Genomic DNA, 19,628 nt, shown 5'->3' with positions numbered 1-19,628 from the left:
CTCCTGTAATTTTTATTTTATGAATGTCAACACTGTGGTTATTTGTCCAGAGATATATATAACTGTTATATCTTAATGGACATAATGTTACTGAGCAAAAGGCCTGGCTGCCTGACAAGCATATGGCACCAGCTTGTTTTGATTTGATTTTTTTAGAGATGAGGTCTTGCTCCATCACCCAGGCTGGAGTGCATTAGCATAAACATAACTCACTGCAGCCTTGAACTCTGAGGCTTAAGTGACCCACCCATCTCAGCCTTCCAAGTAGCTGGGACTACAGGCGTGCCCCACCACACCCAGCCAATTAAAAAATAATTTAAAAATATTTTTTGAGATGGGGTCCCACTATTAATCCTCAGGCTGGCTTTAAACTCCTGGCCCCAAGTCACCCCCAGCCTGATTCTCTTGGGTACCTGGGATTACAGGCGTGAGTCATTGCACCCCGCTCAGCACTGGATTATAAGAAAAGAAAAGCTTTATTGCCAGTCAACCAACAAAGAGACAGGAGGCCAGCTCAGATCTGTCTCCCCATTCTGTCTGTAAGACAGTTTATTTAAGGGAGAGATTTTGGGGGAAGCATTTAAAGGTTAGTTAGTGATTGTCAAAGGGAAAGGGGAGATTTCGAAAGTCCCCTGGGCACGTGCAGCTATCTCTTCATGCTTCCTCATGCATTGCATCTGCAAATTCATGGCAAGTGAGTATGAAACGTGAAGAAATTCGAGCTGTGATGTCAGCAAGCTCCTTCTGCAAAGACTCCAGTTGGTCACCTTGGTTCCCAGCAATTTCAGCCAGGTTTGTTATCTTACAAGCAGAGGGAGTTTCAGCAAGCTGCTTTTTTCTTATCTGCCATCCCGTAACTCAAACATTCCTGTTAGTCACTGGTTTCTTTAACCATTTGGGGCATGGTTTCAATAACACTTTTTCCTCTAATAAGTGTCCTTTTTTTGAATCACTTAGTAACTTTTTGGCCTAAATTCAACCATGTAACCAAGGTCCCCTTGCTTTTTTTGTTGTTGTTTTTTATTTTAAATATGCTTGGGATACCCATGCCATTTTTTCATTTTCAGCCTTTCTAAATCATTTAAGAGTGTGTGTGTGTGTGTGTGTGTGTGTGTGCGTGTGTGTGTGTGTGTGTGTGTTTAACTGGTTACTGTAATCTAGGAATAAGTGTGTTTTTACATACAACCTAATGGCTAATATTGAGTGTTCACCACATTCTAGTTGCTCTTCTAAGACATCTTGTTTGCATTATTTTATTTGGTCCTCTCCATTAGCACTATTATTCTTTTTTATACTTGGGAAAACTGAGATACAGAGACTTTTCGAAAAACTTACCCAGTAGTAGAGGCTCTAGCTAGAGCAATTAGGAAAAAAGAAAAGAAAGGAGGAAGGAAAAAAGAAAGGAAGAGAGGGAGGACATCCGCATTGGAAAGGAGGTAAAACTATTTTTACAGAAGACATTACCTTATATATAGAAAATGTTAAGACATCTACCTTTTAAAAAAAAAAACTATTAGAACTAATAAACAATTTCAGGAAGGTTGCAGGATACAAGATAGATTGTATGTCTATACACCAGCAATGAACCGTTCCAAAATAAAATTAACAAAATTGTTTTATTTACAGTGGCATTAAAAATAATAAAATACTTTGGATTCAATTTAACAAAAGAACCTTAAAACTTCTCCACTGAAAATTATAAAAGTTTTGAAAAAAATCAAAGATAATCTAAATAAGTTGAAAGACACACAGTGTTCATGGATCAGAAAACTTAATATTGTTAAGATGGCAATGCTCTCAAACGGCTCTACAGATTCAATGTGATTGGCCATCAAAATCCCAGCTAGCTTTCTAGTGGAAATTGACAGTGGATCTTAAAATGTATATAGAAGTGCAGCGGATAGCCAAAACCTAAAATAGCCAAAAACAATCTCACAAAAGAAGAATGTTGGAGGACTTACACTTTTCTGTAGCAAAACTTACTATAAAGCTACAGTAATCAAGGCAATGTGGTATGGCATAAGGATAGACTTATAGGTCAGTGAAACAGACTAGAGAGTCCACAAATAAGCCCTTACATTTTTGTTCAATTGATATTTTCAAAAAGTAAGTCAAGACAATTAAATGGGAGAACTAATGGTCTTCAACAAATAGTGCCTAGACAAGTGAATATCCACATGCAAAGTATGAATTTGGATCCTTCACACCATATTCAAAAGCTAATTTAAAATGGATCAGTAATATAAATATCAGAGTTGAGACTATAAAATATAAAACTCTTAGAAGGAAACCTAAGTGACAAAAGAAAAAAATAAATCGATCTTCATTAAAAAAAAATTTGTGCTACAACTGATGCTATTAAGAAACTAAAAATAATGAGAGAAAATATTTGCAAAAGATATATCTGATAAGGAACTTATATCTAGAATATATATTTTAAAATAATTCTTATAGCCTGGCAACATAGCAGGGTCTCATCACTACCAAAAACAAAAAAATTAACCAGGTATGGTGGCACATGCCTAGAGTCCTAGCTACTTGGGAGGCTGAGGTAGGAGGATTGCTTGAGCCCAGGAGATCAAGGCCGCAGTGAGCCGTGATCATGCCACTCTACTCCAGCTTGGGTAACAGAGTGAGACCCTGTCTCAAAAAATAATAAAAAATAACTCTAATGCTGTGGACTGGGTGTTTGTGTCCTCCTAAAAGTTGTATATTGAAGCTTTACCTCCAATATGATGGTATTTGCGGATAAGACTTTGGGGTGATTAGGTCACGAGGCTGGAGCCCCCACGAGTGTGGATTAGTGACCTTTTAAGAATAGACATGAGGTTGGGTGAGGTGGCTTATGCCTGTAATCCCAGCACTTTGGGAGGCCACGGTGGGCAGATCATTTGAGGTCAGGAGTTCAAAACCAGCGTGACCAACATGGTGAAGCCTTGTCTCCAGTAAAAATACAAAAATTAGCTGGACATTGTGGCAAGTGCCTGTTATTCCCGTTACTTGGGAGGCCGAGGCAGGAGAATTGCTTGAACCTGGGAGGCAGAGGTTGCAGTGAGCCAAGATTGCGCCACTGCACTCCAGCCTGGATGGCAGAGCAATACTTTGTCTTGAAAAAAAGAAACAACAAGAACAAACAAAAAACTCTTTGGACTTAGAAGAAGAAGAGACATAAGGGAATTTTCTTCCTGTCTCAGCTCTATTTCACTTATGAATACAAGAAAATGGCCATCTGTAAACCAAGCCTCATACCCTCACCAGAAACTCTCTACTGCGAGCTTGACCGCAGACTTCCAGCCTCCAGAACTATGAGAAATAAATGTTTTTTTTACTAAAACCACCCAGTCTATGGTGTATTTGTTATAGCAGCCTGAACCAACTAAGACATCTTACAACTCAATCAGACAGTCCAATTTAAAATCTTACTCAGGGTTACACAGGAGCTCAAGAATTCTCACCCAGGTGATCCACTTCCTTTGAGTAACTAACTGTTGTCTTTCCTTCTCTTTATAGAGCTCCAGTATTATAATTTTGTGCGTTTGTGTTACAGAGGCAATTGCTTTATTAAATAGTTTTTAATATCATGGTGAAATTTTGGTCACAGTTTTCATCTCTATGAGGCAACAATTTTTTGCTGAGTGTTCATCTGATTTCTTTTTCTATTTCTTTTTTATCTTGAATACCTTTGAATGTTTGTAGTGCTTAGTCTATTTTGATCACCCATCTTTGAAGCAGGTAAGTTATTCACAGGTTGGCTATTTTAAGGAGGTTCTCTTGGGGACTGGCTGGTCATAGACTAGTTGAAATGTAAAGTTGATGCCCTGGCTTGAGGTTGGTGTGTGGGTGACTTGCTTAAGACTTCTTCTTTAGTCTGTCACCTCTGCTTTTCCCAGCCAAACTGGGCCCCCACTTGGACCCTGCTACTTAAATCTCTTCCCACCCTTACTCTTACAAGCAAGGGACTTAAGTTTTGCACCTCAATGTGCCCTTCACCTTTGATAAGTGTTCTTGGGGCTTCTGCTGAAGTTGGCCCCGTGGCATTGTGCTGGTGGTGCTCTTCTCCACAATTTTGCGGTGCACAATTTGAGATTTTCCAGGTTTTGCTGAAAATAAAGTTCACTTTTTTGTGTCTTTACCTTTTTGATTTTGAGCAAGTCCAGCAAATGACTAAGGAGATGTCAGCTGACACTGCCATCTTCAGGACAGGAGTCACCAAGTGTCTTCTGGATTATCACACCCCAGTATCTGCTACAGCCCCTCTCCTGGGTTCCTCGTAGACACATTTGCGATTCCTGAATTTGCATTTTCTTTCATCATTTTTGTCTCTAGAAGAATGCATCTATTTATTTTTCCACACCACTGATTCAGATTCAAGTCTTGGCCATCTGTTGTTTCGGTCTCCTGTTGAGGTTTGGTTTCTGGAGTCAACCCTTTTCATTAATTAATTGGATTCTTTTTCCAGTCTCCTCTCATTTTATGAATACCTTTACCTCTAACACTGACCTTCTTGAGAATCTTACTTTTTTATTTAATTTTAATTTCTCATTTTTGTTTTTATACAAATGCAGTAGTTATACATAGGATCTTATTTTTTTAGATTATGTTTTCTTTGGTGTACCATGTTTACTCATTCTTTGGTGGCTAATTTCTCTGCTTTTCAGATAGGTCTCTATAGTTCAAGAGTTTGGTTTAAATGTCTAACCATTCTTAGTGTCTGTGTATTTTTGCAAATGAGGTTCAGGTTGATCAATAATGATCTTGTTGGCCTTTTTTAAAGGCTGCTATTTGATTTCCCAGGCAGTCTTCCCTTCTGAAAATGACAGCCACCTGGCCACAGGACCGTGGGAGTGAACTGCGTCCTGGCCATAATGAGTGGGTGGGGATGCTGACAGACACATTTCCTTTTTGTGTGAGTTTTCACAAGTACACACAAGTAAGGACAGGCAAGCTACTGGAACCTCTTTTGGTTAATGATGAAGAAAGAAAGGAATTGCTTAAGACCCTGCTTTGAGAGATTTTACTGCTGAACTAAGCTACTCTTCCGTTTTGCTTTTTCCCAGATGCTAAGTGAAAGACAAGAAAGAAGAAAATAATGATATGTTGTGTGCCCAACTCCTAAAACAAGCCAGTTAGTAGCAGGTTTCTTCTTTGGCTGCTGATATTCGTGGTACACTGTCTGTGACTATGTTGGGGAAATGGGGTTGTATAGTAAAACGGAGCCTCCTTCACCTTGGGGTGTGTCCTTCTTGATGTGCCCTTGCCCAGGTGGAGGAAGACTTTAACAGACATAAAAAAAGCTAATCGGTGAGTGTTCTACCTCACCTCCTTTTGTGCTGAGATGGCAATCCCCTCCACACTTCTACTGGGCTCTCTGTTAGGAAGCTCATTGCAGGCTCTGCGTTCTTGGGCCCACCTTCCCCTACTCCTGAGAGCACTAGAAGGCACAATTTTCTTTTCTTTTTCTTTTTTGAAACAGAATCTAGCTGTGTCGCCCAGGCTGGAGTACAGTGGCGCAGTCTTGGCTTCCTGAAACCTCCGCCTCCTGGGTTCAAGTGATTCTTCTGCCTCAGCCTCCTGAGTGGCTGGGATTACAGGTGCACACCACCACACCTGGCTAATTTTTGTATTTTTAGTAGAGACGAGGTTTCACCATAGTGGCCAGGCTGGTCTCGAACTCTTGACCTCGTGATTCTCCCACCTCGGCTTCCCAAAGTGCTGGGATTACAGGCCTGAGCCACCACGCCCAGCCAAAGACACAGTTTTCTTCTCCTGATGAATTTGGGAATTCAGTTCACTAACTAGCAGAATAGATGCCAAGTGAATCTCTATTTAATGAGTATACTTCCAGTTTTCAACCTCATCTCATGCAGAGCTTCAGCTACCACTACATTGCAGTAGTTAGGAGGACCACTATGGATTTGGCTTTTTTTTTTTCCCCACTCTTGAGGAAGAACCCTTTTTTTCCAAGCTCAAGATGTTAAAGCTGTATAGTCATTTTCCATAATATACCCATTGAGTCATTCAAGGTCCAGTCAGGAGACAGAAACTGTACCAGTAATTTGAACTGGGAAATTTAATAGAGATAATGATTAACCAGCAACAGAGGATTAACTACTAAGATGGGAGGGAAATGATGAAGAATACAGGGCCAAGAGATGTGATGAGCAGTTGCCACCCCAGGGCTGAGGGAAGGAATACCCAAGAAGCAGCAAACTTGAAAGAGGTCCCCTCCCAGAAGACTGAGGTGCAGACCCATTAGATGGTGAAGTTCACTAAGGTGTCCAGGAACCGGCTGGCAGGGAGGAAACCGCCCACCAGTTGGACTGGAGTGCCAGTGAAACCCACAGGATGGTGTGAGCCACTGGCCCTCCTGAAGACAGCTAGCAAGAAAGCCAAAGCCCCAGAAGTGAGGAGAGAAGGCCCTTCTTGTCTTATCTTCACAGAGCCCTCTATTGGCAAAGCCAGCTGGTGTGGAAGGAATGTCTAAAGGGTCCTGCTCCTGTGTCGCAAGCAGGGTAAAGAAGGGTGGGTTTGGAATGGAAAGGCAATAAATAGGTAACTGAGTCACCAATATTAACAGGTTCCAATTGGGGGATTTCATGTTGTACAGTTTCCTTGAGTAGTTTAAGGGAAACGATTGTAGAAGAGCTAGGGTATGAATGAATCCATTGATGCATAAGCTCATTTTTTCCCACATCTTATGGTAGAGATGATTTATATGCCAGCTGGTCTCTTTAGTCTAGAAAGATGAAGTACCTGGGGATTCATTTGTCCCTGTATGATACAGAACCCTTCCCTTAGAAACAGAAGCAGCAGTCTGGGCATGGTGGCTCACACCTGTAATCCCAGCCCTTTGGGAGGCTGAGGCAGATGGATCACCAGAGGTTAGGAGTTCGAGCCCAGCCCGGCCAAAATAGTAAAACCCTGTCTCTACTAAAAATCCAAAAACTATTAGCTGGGTGTGGTGGTGTGTGCCTGCAATCCCAGCTACTTAGGAGGCTGAGGCAGGAGAATCGCTTGAACCCAGGAGGCAGAGGTTACAGTAAACCAAGATCACACAACGAACTTCAGCCTGAGCAACAGAGCGGGACTCCATCTCAAAAAAAAAAAAAAAAAAAAAAGCAGCAGAAGTAGCAGTTAACATCTTTTATACTGTCAGATTTAACACTACTCTTTATGATTTTTAGTGCAATTTGGAGAAGTTATGTGTACAATATTTTAGGAATTGTGAGAACCCAAGATTTGAAAATATGCCAAAATGAGAGTGAAATGCCTATCAAAAATGTTGGTGACCTTTCAAAGAATGTAGCTACAGTTTCCTTTTGAGCTCTCAAGATTATTTTCATTGTACAGTATAACATAAAAGGAAATTTGGGGTTGATCTAATTATTAAACAATAAAAATCTTAAGTAATGAAACTAACAGTACAGATGTGAATTCTGTAGTAGGAGTGGCCATCTAGATAGAAGAGTTATAATTGGCAAGTGAGCCGTAAATGAGCACATGAAACAAGCTAAAGGACAAAATCAAGAAGAATTTTCCCACAGAGCTTAGGACAAAGAATAAAGAAGTACTTTGTTAGCCAAGCCTTAGTCACCTATTTTCATCCAGACAAAGTCTTTAATAGTTTTATAAATGTGAATTTTAACAATATGCTTTATACCTAAGCCTGGAAAAGGATTTTAACACCATGACCAACTAGAAAACTGGAAACATTGAACAAAATTTTGCTTTTTAACTTATATTTTTAATACTGTGTTCTTAATCCTGTTTCTCCTCCAGCCTAGTATTTGAAACACAGTTATGATTTGAGTCGCTGTTGAGTTCAGCAGGAAACAGAATGTGATGCCATTGCTTTCTTTGATTTTGAGCATCTGGATGATGCCCGTGCTCTAAGTGGCTGTGAGGCCCTTCCAGCCTAGTGCAGGGAGAGTCTTGTGTCATCTGATCATGTGTTACTTTGGGAACATGCGGTGATTATTATAGTCCTCTTGATAGTGAGTTTCTGTATTTTTAGGACCAGAAGGTACGTTTTAAGTCGAGAAAATTTGAAAGGGTAAAAATGGACATGTGACTGATACAAGGGACACTCAAAATAGAACTGATTGTGACACTTAATGAGCTACTGTCCAGGTCATAAAGCACCGATGCAAATTATGGAGATTGAACCTGTGAAAAATCACTTTGGCAAGAAGTCTTGAAAAATATTCTGAAAGTTTGGTTTCTTTAAAATACATTATGGAAAATATTGTGATTTTTTAAAATATGGTTTACATGTTGGCAGGAAAAAAATTATTGGATGCTGTGTTGAGTTACACGTACCCATCGTGGAATCAAAGGGCTCTTCCTCTCATCTGTAGTCTTACTCTGTGTAGACCTTATTAAGAAGCTGCTTTGCATGCTTGAGGACCTGTTCCGAATGAACCCTACTCAGGAGGGGCATGAGCCCTCGCTGTGTGTGATGTTTTCTGGTGATGCCCATGTGATTCTGTGTGGGCAAACAGCAAGCAGCAGTATTGGATTTGGAGATGTTGTGTGCCAGGCGTGTGCTGAGCAGCTCTCCTGTGCTACCTTATTACACTCCCATAAAACCCATTCAAGGTAAGAGTTGTGTGTGTTCTTCAACTGAGGAAGCCGAGGCTAAGTGGGTTTCTACCCACCAAGTAGAAACCAGGATTCCCGCTCCAAACCCTCTGCTCTTAGGACAGTGTGAGGAAACCAGTTCCTTGTGATCAACTCAGGAGCCGTAAATGGCCTGGAGAATACCTGCCCCTCTTCCACCTACAGCAAAGGATGCCTGACCCTTGGCTCAGATGGCTGTTGGTACTGTTTTAGAGATGATTATACAATACACCAAAAAGTTCAAAGAGCTAAAAATATATCTCTGTGCCTTATTTTATATTTATCACTTGACCATCAATTCTTCCTTACATTTAGCTATAAAGTCTAAACTGTTCATAAACCTATTTCTTCTATTTTGGTCTTCTTTAGATTTGAAAAATAACAGGTCAACATCTTTCTCTTGACATCCTTGGAAACCACGCATTTATGCCATTGAGGGCAGCTCAAGAATGGCTGGAAGCCGGTGGTCACCTGGCTGGGACTTAGTGTTCCCTGTTTGCAGAGCCTTTCTTTGTGGCCTGCATTACACCTCACATACTGCCTGCTACTTCTGGTCATGATGAGTTACCCACCTTTTAGCAGCTTACTTCAGGTTGGACTTCAGTATTTATGGTCATAAAAAAAGTGTTTCAGTTATTAAGGGGTTTGTTTATTCGTCAATAGACAGCTGAGTGTCTCCTATGTGGGGGACAAAAAGGGCTCTCTGACAGTGTTTTTTTTTCTTTCAACAATCAAGTTGAAATATCAAGAAACTGCTTGGGATTCCATCCTCAGGGATAACTCTGTTGAAAGTCTCCAAGAGTATGGTGATCTAATTATTGAACAAAGTTCATAATATGGTTTCTGCCCTCCTGAAACATTGCCTACAAATTATCTCTCTTTTTATGTTTAGTACTTTTAAAATGATTTATTAAAAAATTAAACTAGATTGATGTATGTTTTGGTGTAGTCCCCTTAGAAAATTTGTTATGGAGTATACAGTTTTGTTAATTAACTTAATTTGCATATAGTGATCGATGTTAAGTGATCAAACTTCATAGTGTGCTTCATAGTGTTTGGTACTGTACCAAACTTGTCTTTTTTTGGGTGATTTCTGTAATAATGTGTTCTGTTCTGGGTGACCATTTTAAAAGGGACCTTGATAAGCTGAACTGTGTCTAAAAGAGATTGATTAGGTGAGGATTTAGGGAGGCAGAGGTTGGAGAGACATTTAGATAAAAGGCTATGAATTATTTTTAAGCAGAGCTGTCCAGTGGTAGAATCAGCTGCTTCATTGAGTTGTGAGCTCTTGGTGTATCAAGAAGAGGCGAAGTTCACAGCTCAGAGATTTTTGTGGAGAGGATTACTATAAAATGTGAAAGATCAATTTTCATGAACTTCAAAGGTTTTTTTTTTAACCTTTATTCCTTTTAATTACTTTCTTATTCAGGTATAACTTACATAAGAAAGTGCACATGGCCAGGCGCGGTGGCTCACGCGCGTGCTGTAATCCCAGCACGTTGGGAGGCCAAGGCGGGCGGATCACGAGGTCAAGAGATGGAAACCATCCTGGCCAACATAGTGAAAGCCCATCTCTACTAAAAATATAAAAATTAGCCAGGCATGGTGGCATGCACCTGTAGTCCCAGCCACTCGGGAGGCTGAGGTGGAAGAATCCCTTGAACCTGGGAGGCGGAGGTTGCAGTGAGCCGAGATTGCGCCACTGCGCTCCAGCCTGGTGACAGAGCAAAACTCCATCTCAAAGAAAAAAAAAAGAAAGTGCATGTATCTTATGTGTGCAGCTTGATAATTTTACATTTGTAAACACATATGTATCCCTACCCAGAGAATGGGAGAATGGTGTAGAACAGGCTCCCTGTGCCTGTCTCAGTTATGACCCCCAAAAATACCACCGTTTTGATCTTTAGCATTATAAATTAGTTTTGCCAGATCGTGAATTTCATATATGTATGTATTTATCATATACATGTATAGATTATGTACTCTGAAATTTATCAGTATTGTTGGTATAACTGTGGCTTGCTTGCTTGTTCATTGCTGGGCAGTATTCCATTGTAAAAACAAATCACCATTTATCCATTCTGCTGTTTAATTGATATTTTGGTAGTTCCAGTTTTGAGCTACTATGAATAAAACTGCTGTGAACATTCTTGAACATGTCTTTAGATCTCTATAAACAGACATTCCTGTTGGGTTTATACCCAGGACTGGCATTCCTAGGTTATAGGTTATACTTTTGTACAGCTTTAGTAAATACTATCAGTTTTCCAGAATCATACAAATTTACAGTATTTGAGACTCCAGATGTTCCACCTCCTTGCCAACACTGAGATTATCTATTTTTATATTCTCAGCTATTCTAGTGAGGCTGTAGTGGTATCTCATTGTGGTTTTAGTGTGCATTTCCTTGATGTAATATTGTCCAACTTTTCTCATTGTTTATTGGCCATTTGAATATCTTCTTTTGTGAAATGCCTATTTAAGTCTTTTGGCCCATTTATCTTTACTTGGTTTGTCTGGTTTTTCCTTATGATATGTAGATCTTAATATTTGTTGGCTCCAAGATCTTTGTTGGGTTTGTTTTTGTTTGTTTTTAAGATGGGGTCTCGCTGTATGGCCCAGGCTGGATTACAGTGGTGTGATCTCAGCTCACTGCAACCTCTTCCTCCCAAGTTCAAGCAATTCTCATGTCTCAGCCTCTCAAGTAGCTGGAACTACAGGCACACACCACCATACCCGGCTAATTTTTGTAGTTTTAGTAGAGAGTAGTAAAAGTTTTGTATTTTTAGTCAGGCTGGTCCCAAACTCCTGATCTCACATTATCCATCTGCCTCGGCCTCCCAAAGTGCTGGGATTACAGGGCCTGAGCCACCATGCCCAGCCCCTTTGTTAAATTTTTGTATTGCAAATATCTTCTAGCTTGTGGTGTGCCCTTTTCCTGCCTTAACAGTGTCTTTTGATGTACAGGTTGTAATTTTCAGGTAGTCAGTATCTTGGGGGTGGGGGTTAGTGTTTTTTGTGTCCTGTTTGAGAAATATTTGCCCCTCCCCAAGCTTTTTTGTCCTTTCCGTGATTCATGTTGAATGAATTTTGTGCATGGTGTGAGGTTGGAGTCAGTGCTTATTTTCTCCTCTATGGATATGCAGTTTCCCTGGCACCATTCATGAAAAGATCATCCTCCCTGCACTGAAGTTTAAACACACATACATACGTATGTGTGTATATTTATGAATACACATGTAACTGTGACTTTTTGGGCCCATATTTACAAACCCTCTTCTGGGTGTTGGACCTTGCTGGTTAACAGGTGTCTTGTGAATATGCCTGCACTTGCACGGTTAGTGTATATTGCCTTCATCAGTGTAGTCAGGCAGGCCTCCTGAAGCAAACCCTGGCTGCACTACCCTAGGAAGCGGAGGGGCTCAGGTAGGACTGTGAACCCTGACCTCCCCATTGACTCACAGTGGGGCAGCCAGGTAGTTGAAGAAGAGAGGAGAGCTAAGAGAATTTCATATTCTCAGTGCCACCTGAAATGCACACTCACCTCCCACAGCAGCCATCAGAATTGGGAGCAGTGGCAGACAGTCCAGGAATCTGGCCATGTGTGGTGCCCCTTCCGTGAGCTAGAGCTACTAGGATGGAAAAGACGCAGTCCCTGCCCTTTAAACTTACCGTCTGGTAGGAGAGACGCTCCCAAACAAATCAACAGGTCATGGACAGCAGCAATGCAAAGGGCAGTTCTAGAGTTGTGGACAGACGGTAAGTCTTTGAGAGAACTTCGTAGGGTTGTTTGGGGCCACAGTGAGTTAGTGCAGCAGACTCCATGGTTCATGGTTTCTGACTTGTTAACAGCCTCAGAAACCCTGGTCTAGCCGCATTCTCCCCACTCTAGATGGGCCACCTGTGGAGCACTGGCAGGCCTCCTCTAGATGCCCACAGGCATCTGAGTGAGTTCTCACTGGAGGAGGCCCTAAGCAATTATGTCAGAGCAAGTTCAACCCAGATTTGCCCTTTTGTTATTTAGAAATTGTATTTACAGTGTCACATCACTTTGTAGCTCACCTTCCCATTTTAAAGAGGTGGTCCTTGTACAGTACTTTTATTATGCATGCTTCTTTGTTACAATGGATTTGCAAGTTTTTATTTCTTGCACAGTGAGAATCTGGTGATTAAACCGCAAGGAGCATAATGTCCTTTGGAACAATGACATTTGCCTCCCCCAGTTTGCACATATTGTTTGTTAATTGCAAAGATGATACATGCCTATTGATTAAAAATTGAGACCTTAGGCCAGGCCACGCCTATAATCCAGCACTTTGGGAGGCTGAGGCGGGTGGATCACAAGGTCAAGAGATTGAGACCATCCTGGCCAACATGGTGAAACACTGTCTCTAGTAAAAATACAAAAATTAGCTGAGTGTGGTGGCGCGTGTTTGTAGACCCAGCTACTCGGGAGGCTGAGGCAGGAGAATCACTTCAACCCAGGAGGCGGAGGTTGCAGTGAGCCGAGATTGTGCCACTGCACTCCAGCCTGGTGACAGAACGAGACTCCATCCAAATAAATAAATAAACCAAACAAACAAACATTATAGAAGTGAAGAAGTAAGAATGCCCTTGCTTCCACCTCTGCTCAGTTCTTTAATGATGGTTACTTTTAAAGATTTAGTGAACAACCTTCCAAACTTACAACTAGATAGAAGTTTATCCGTGGGGCATGTGTGTTTTTTAAAAAAATGGAATCATTATATACACTGTATAGAAATGGAGGCCTTTTTTCTTTTCACTTGTAATTTTTATTTTTTTTAGAGACAGGGTCTCTCTTTCTTGTGCATTCTGATCTTGGACTCTGGGCTTCAAACGGTCCTCACCCTCAGCTTCTCAACGTGCTGAGGTCACAGGCATAGGCCACCATGCCAGTCCCTTTTTTTTTCTTAATTAAACTGTGTGTTGTAGATTTTATTCAATGATAACACATAGAGAGTTCTGTGTTCTTTTTAAGGGTTGCATAACTGTCCATTATGGATATGTCATTATTTTACCAGTTTTTGTTTTTTTGTTTTTGTTTTTTTTTGAGACGGAGTTTCGCTCTTGTTGCTGAGGCTGGAGAGCAATGGTGCAATCTCGGCTCATGGCTCACCGCAACCTCTGCCTCCCAGGTTCAAGCGCTTCTCCTGCATCAGCCTCCCTAGTAGCTGGAATTACAGGCATGCCACCACACTTGGCTAATTTTTGTATTTTTAGTAGAGACAAGGTTTTGCCATGTTGGCTAGACTGGACTGGAACTCCTGACCTTAGATGATCCATCCACTTTGGCCTCCCAAAGTGCTGGGGTTACAGGCATGAGCCACTATGCCAGGCATATTTTATCAATTCTTTACCGAATTTGCCCTTAATGTGTTTAGGTCTGTACAGTTGTATGAAAATATCTGTAGGGAAAAGTTCTAGGAGTAGAATTGCTGGGGCAAAGGTAAATCCACACTTTAAATATTGAAAGATATTTTCAAATTATCCCCTCACAAATTGTATTAAATCTTCTCAGCACTCTGTGAAAGTGGCTGTTTCTCACAGACACACCAATATTGGTGTCATCATTCTAACCCTCTTTGATGGGTGAAAAATATGTCACTGTTTTATTATTAGAGGAATTTAGTATCTTTTTAAATGCCTAATAACCATTTGTACATCTTTATTAAGAGCAAAATAAAAAATTGTAACTTTTTTCAGTGTGATTCTAGATTATAACTTTGTTGAATGTGTTTCTATTCAGATGTTTTTCACTTTTATTTAGTCAAATCTGTCCATCTTTCCTTTTTGCTGTGCTTAGGAAGACTTTACCTTTCCCAAGATTATAGAGTTTCTTCTCTGTTTTGTTCTGGTCTTTAGGTCCACTGGAATTTTGTGAGTAATGTATAGTAGAACTCTTTTTCCATTTTTCTACTTCTTTTTTTTTGAAACAGTGTCTTACTCTGTCACCTAAGCTGGAATGCGGTGGCACAGTCTCGGCTCACTGCAACCTCTGCCCCCCGGCTCAGGTGATCCTCCCACCTCAGCCTCCTGAGTAGCTTGGACTACAGGTGCATGTCACTACACCCAGCTGATACATAATTTTTTTTTTTTTTTTTTTTGTAGAGACGGTGTTTTGCCATGTTGCCCAGGCTTATCTCAAACTCCTGTACCCACGCAATTCTCCCACCTCAGCCTCCCAGAGTGCTGGGCTAACAAGCGTGAGCCACCATGCTCGGCCCATTGTTTTCCTTAATGGAAGAGTCAGTTGCCCCACCTCCTTTATAAACCGTTCTTCTCATTGATGTAAAATACTACCAAATAATTTTTTTTTTACTCCTTGTAATTTCCTATTGATCAAATATGTACTGGGATTTTATGTAAAAGACTGTAAGACTTTAGCTTTTTAGTAAATATTAATTTTTTTTTTTTGAGACAAGATCTCACTCTGTCACCCATGCTAGAGTGCAGTGAAAGGATCATGACTCACTGCAGCCCCCCCTCCCATTTCTTGAGCAGTCCTTATACCTCAGCCACCTGAGTAGCTGGGACTACAGATGTGCACCGCCATGCTTGGCAAATCTTTTAACTTTTGGTAGAGGCAAGGTGTCACTGTATTACCTCGGTTGGTCTCAAACTTACAAACTCAAGCAACCCACCTGCCTCAGCCTCTCAAGTTGCTGGAATTATAGGTGTGAGCCACCACACCTGGTGTAAACATCAAAATTATTTGTTAAAATATTTACCAAAACTAGAAATGGTTTCTGTACCCTAAAGTTACAAAGATTTATGACTAAAAACACACTAAATATAAAATGGAAGGAATTTTTTTAGCTTTATTTATTTTGTTGCCAGTTTCTGAGCACAAATACCTTAGACTCATTTTGTTTTATTTTGTTTATAAATCTTATGCACTAGAAGACAAAGTGAAGCAACAAATAAAGTTGTATGTGTGGGAAGTAGTTTTATGCACAGTTTTCATAAACCCTTCCTGTTTAGTCATTCAATCCTTGTTCTTTTTCCCACCTCTTTCCACACAGCCTAAATGCGATGGCCAGCTATTACTGACACAAGTGTGGAAGCGTTTGAATCTGGTGGAATGCGACTACTTCGGGTTGGAGTTTCAAAATACTCAGTCCTACTGGGTAAGTGCTTTTGATTTGTGATAGAAACAGGCCCTAGGCATGTGTAGGATGCCTGTGAAGTGCGTGGGCATGCAGCCTTTGAGCTGCTGTGATGATACCAGCAAGATCTTTCATAATTGTCACATTATCAGCGTCAAATATTTTTGCTATTGGAATATATTATTGCTAGCTGTAGATAATATATTTGCCTTTAATCCAAGCTTGAATTCACACCCTCCCTAAATTTTGTTCTGTTCGTTAGCACATGTGCTAAGGAAACTCTCTTAAAAGTTATGAAAGCAACCTCTCATACATCCTATATGAAAATCATTTTGAAAGTGGATTTGTAGCAAACTTAATTGGTTATGCTTCATTTTACTTAATAGAGGCAACCTTAAAAAGTGTGGAGTTTTAGTATTTATAGATGGAACTGTTTTAAAGAAATGTACATTGGCCAGGCGCAATGGCTCACGCCTGTAATCCCACCACCTCAGGAGGCCAAGTAGGGCAGATCACAAGGTCAAGAGATTGAGACCATCCTGGCCAGTATGGTAAAACCCCGTCTTTACTAAAAATACAAAAATTAGCTGGATGTGGTGGCGCATGCCCATAGTCCCAGCTACTTGGGAGGCTGAGGCAGGAGAATCGCTTCAACCCAGGAGGCAGAGGTTGCAGTCAGCTGAGATCGCACCACTGTACTCCAGCTTGGGCAACAGAGCGAGACTCCGTCTCAGAAAAAAAAAAAAAAAAAAAAAAAAAGAAACATACACCAACCCTTTAGTTCAAATAAAAAGCATGTCAGCATCATTAAGTTCTGTCCAGCCTTTTGGATACCCTTGGCGGTGTGACTGGATTTATCCAAGTTTCCTATTCTAGTGACATGACGTAACTCTTTTTTGCAGAAGCCCTCTCATCAGTTTGTTTACAAATGCAGTAGTACCAAATAGTTATTTGTTTTTAACAAATACACAGAAACAATTACTGGGACCCATTCTGTACATAGCAGCAACTGAATCGAGGTATCCAGTATAATACAGCACTCTTAATATCTTCCCAGGCTTCCTGAAGCAGGCATTGCTGTGCTACTTGTACCGTTTGTTTTATCAGGATTCAACTTGCAAAAGGGGAGGTAGAGTCCAAATATTTCTGACGTAAAAATTTATTTAATCATAACCATTTTTGTTTTTATAGCATACTTGCTAAATAGAGACATTATTTAATAGATTGGATTTCTTCTGTTAACTCTTCTTTAGATTTGGCTTGAACCTATGAAACCCATCATTAAGCAAATACGAAGTAAGTCCTTGGTTTAACTCTCTAAAATCTGTTTGTTTAAGATGCTTTGTCCTGGGAATGTTTAAATGACATGTTCAAATGTCCATTGTCAACACTGTGTATGGTTAGCAGGAAGTAATCACCAACAGCAGATAAACTTGGAAGCCATTTTGCTGTTTAGTTTTAGTAAATTTAACTCAGAAGATTCTAGGTGACTTGCTTCTCATTTGGAAGTAAGAGTATATGCTGTTTGATATCATCTTAATTTTTGACCAATATGCAAAAATTAAGTACGAATTTTCTTCCTTGGTTATGAAAAGACATTGGGATTCTTCTTTTAAATAGCTTTTAATAAAATAGTGAATACTGTTTTACAGTTATAAACATAATTGTCATTGTGAATATAGTAATAACAATTCTATTATTATTTTTGAGACAGGGTCTCACACTTTGTTGCCCAGGCTGGAGTATAATAGCATGAATACAGTTCTCTGCAGCCTCCTGGGTTCAAGTTGTCTTCCCACCTCAGTCTCAAGATAATTATTTGTGTTCATCTATTTATTGAATTTTTAAAATTAAATCATGTAGCACGTCTCAGTTCTTCTATAATTGTGTCATATGAAATCTGTAGTTGTCTGAATCATCCATAATTTTTTGTATTGCTATTATAAATTGAAAAAAAAATGTAGAAATAACTGTCATATCAGAACAAGGATTTCTGAGGAAAGTAAAAAATAACTTTGTTATATAAACTAAGATAATGTACCTTTACAGTAATCAGATTTCAAAAATAGTATGTTTTTATTACTACTACTGATAGTGGCCCGGCGCAGTGGCTCACCCCTGTAATCCTAGCACTTTGGGAGGCTGAAGCGGGTGGATCACCTGAGGTCAGGGGTTCGAGACCAGCCTGGCCAACATGGCGAAACTCCGTGTCTACTAAAAACACAAAAATTAGCCAGGGCTGGTGGCACATGCCTGTAATCCCAGCTACCTAGGAGCCTGAGGCAGGAGAATCGCTTGAGCCTGGGAGGTGGAGGTTGCAGTGAACTGAGATCGTGCCACTGTATTCCAGCCTGGGTGACAGAGTGAGACTCCATCTGAAAAGAAAAAAAAAAAACACTGTAAAAATTAACTTTATTATTTTTTTCCTAAAACATAAGTTGGGGGAAAAATATATATAGAGAGAGTGAGCATGAGAGAGAGAGAGAGAGAGAGAGAGAGAGAGAGTGTGTGTGTGTGTGTGTGTGTGTGTGTGTGTGTGTGTAGGGGTGGGGCAGGCAGAGTCTCGTTCTGTCACCCAGCCTGGAGTGCAGTTGTATGATTTCAGCTCACTGCAGCCTCTGTCTCCTGGGCTCAAGCGATCCTCTCACCTTGGCCTCCCAAGTAGCTGGGACAGGCATGCTCCACCATACCTGGCTAATTTGGGTTGTTTTTTTTTTTTTTTGGCGGGGGGGGGGCAGGTAGAGATGGAATTTCACCATGTTGCCCAGGCTGGTCTGATACCCCTGTGCTCAAGTGATCCGCCAGCCTCAACATCCCAAAGTTCTGGGATTATAGATGTGAGCCACTGCATCCAGCCTATATTTAAAATTTTTAATGTGCAATTTCCTACTTCTTTTTAGGCTTTCTTGAGTAATCCCTGCTTAATGCAAAAGATTTTAAATTTCCCTATAGTATGTCATTGGTACTTGGGACTCATAAATTCATATACAGGAAATGCTTCCTTGTTTTTTCTTTTGTTCAGAGACAGGGTCTCACTCTGCTGCCCAGACTGGAGTCAGTGGTGCAGTTGTAGCCCACCACAACCTCAAACTCCTGGCCTTAAAGGCTGGGATTACAGGTGCACACCACCAAACCTGGGCAGACATTTCTTAATATTATTTGAAAAGGTTTGCTGTTAACAGTCTACTTGGAAGCATGACCTCAGTTATACAGCAATGTATGAAAAGAGAGTAAATGCAAAGATCGACCTTATTTGTGAAGTTTAAATTTTTTTGTTATAGGGCCAAAGAATGTGGTGCTTCGCCTAGCCGTAAAATTTTTTCCACCTGATCCTGGTCAGCTACAAGAAGAATATACAAGGTAAAGAGCTTGCAGAGCTAAAGCTGTTGTCAGCAGGAATCTTGTATTCACCTGTTATCTCCACAGCACCTGGCTCATTGAAAGAATAAATGAGTCTAATATACACAGAGAAGTGATAATGTAGAGTGGTTAAAAGAAGCATGTTGGTAATTGACGCTTGCACAAACACACGTGAATAAGACTTCAGTGTAAGGATTTGAGAATAAAAAATAGAATGGGATGTTAGGGTCATTTTGAACTTATATTTTCCAGATGAACATAGATTTATGCATGTTCATAAGGTTCTCAGGGATTTTGCTCATATATGTGTATTTATCAACAAAATACACTTAATTGGTAGAAGTTCTCTGTGTTAGTCCTTATGAATTTATGGAGCAGAAATATTTTGGATCACTTCTTTTGTGCTACTCTTTTGAATTCAAGATTGATTCTTTGTAGGAATGATCTAAAGACGGCAGGGTGCCATGGCTCATGCCTGTAATCCCAACTCTTTGACTGAGGCAGGTGGATCACCTGAGGTCA

At 40.4% G+C, this 19,628-nt stretch overlaps 1 protein-coding gene and 1 long non-coding RNA gene across 6 annotated transcripts in view; one reads left to right on the top strand and one right to left on the bottom strand.

Moving 5' to 3' along the window:
* FARP2 (FERM, ARH/RhoGEF and pleckstrin domain protein 2) overlaps nucleotides 1–19,628 on the top strand; it is a 143,818-nt gene that overhangs the window by 34,627 nt on the left and 89,563 nt on the right. For all 5 annotated transcript variants that reach the window (XM_032269517.1, XM_032269516.1, XM_032269514.1 and 2 more), the window contains 3 exons: nucleotides 15,663–15,767; nucleotides 17,000–17,042; nucleotides 19,028–19,106. In XM_032269517.1, coding sequence (XP_032125408.1) covers nucleotides 15,663–15,767; nucleotides 17,000–17,042; nucleotides 19,028–19,106 — 227 coding nt within the window. The remainder of the gene's footprint in view (nucleotides 1–15,662; nucleotides 15,768–16,999; nucleotides 17,043–19,027; nucleotides 19,107–19,628) is intronic.
* Nucleotides 15,148–19,628, bottom strand: part of LOC116543729 — a 15,701-nt gene continuing 11,220 nt past the window's right edge. Inside the window, exon 3 of the long non-coding RNA XR_004265682.1 lies at nucleotides 15,148–15,204. This is a non-coding gene — a long non-coding RNA (uncharacterized LOC116543729). The remainder of the gene's footprint in view (nucleotides 15,205–19,628) is intronic.

The sequence above is a fragment of the Sapajus apella genome, unplaced genomic scaffold (assembly GCF_009761245.1).
Source record: "Sapajus apella isolate SASKATOON/1434 unplaced genomic scaffold, GSC_monkey_1.0 scaffold194, whole genome shotgun sequence".
Lineage (NCBI taxonomy): Eukaryota > Metazoa > Chordata > Mammalia > Primates > Cebidae > Sapajus > Sapajus apella.
Note: the sequence above shows the minus strand (reverse complement) of the source record. Positions and strands in the feature narration are given on the sequence as shown.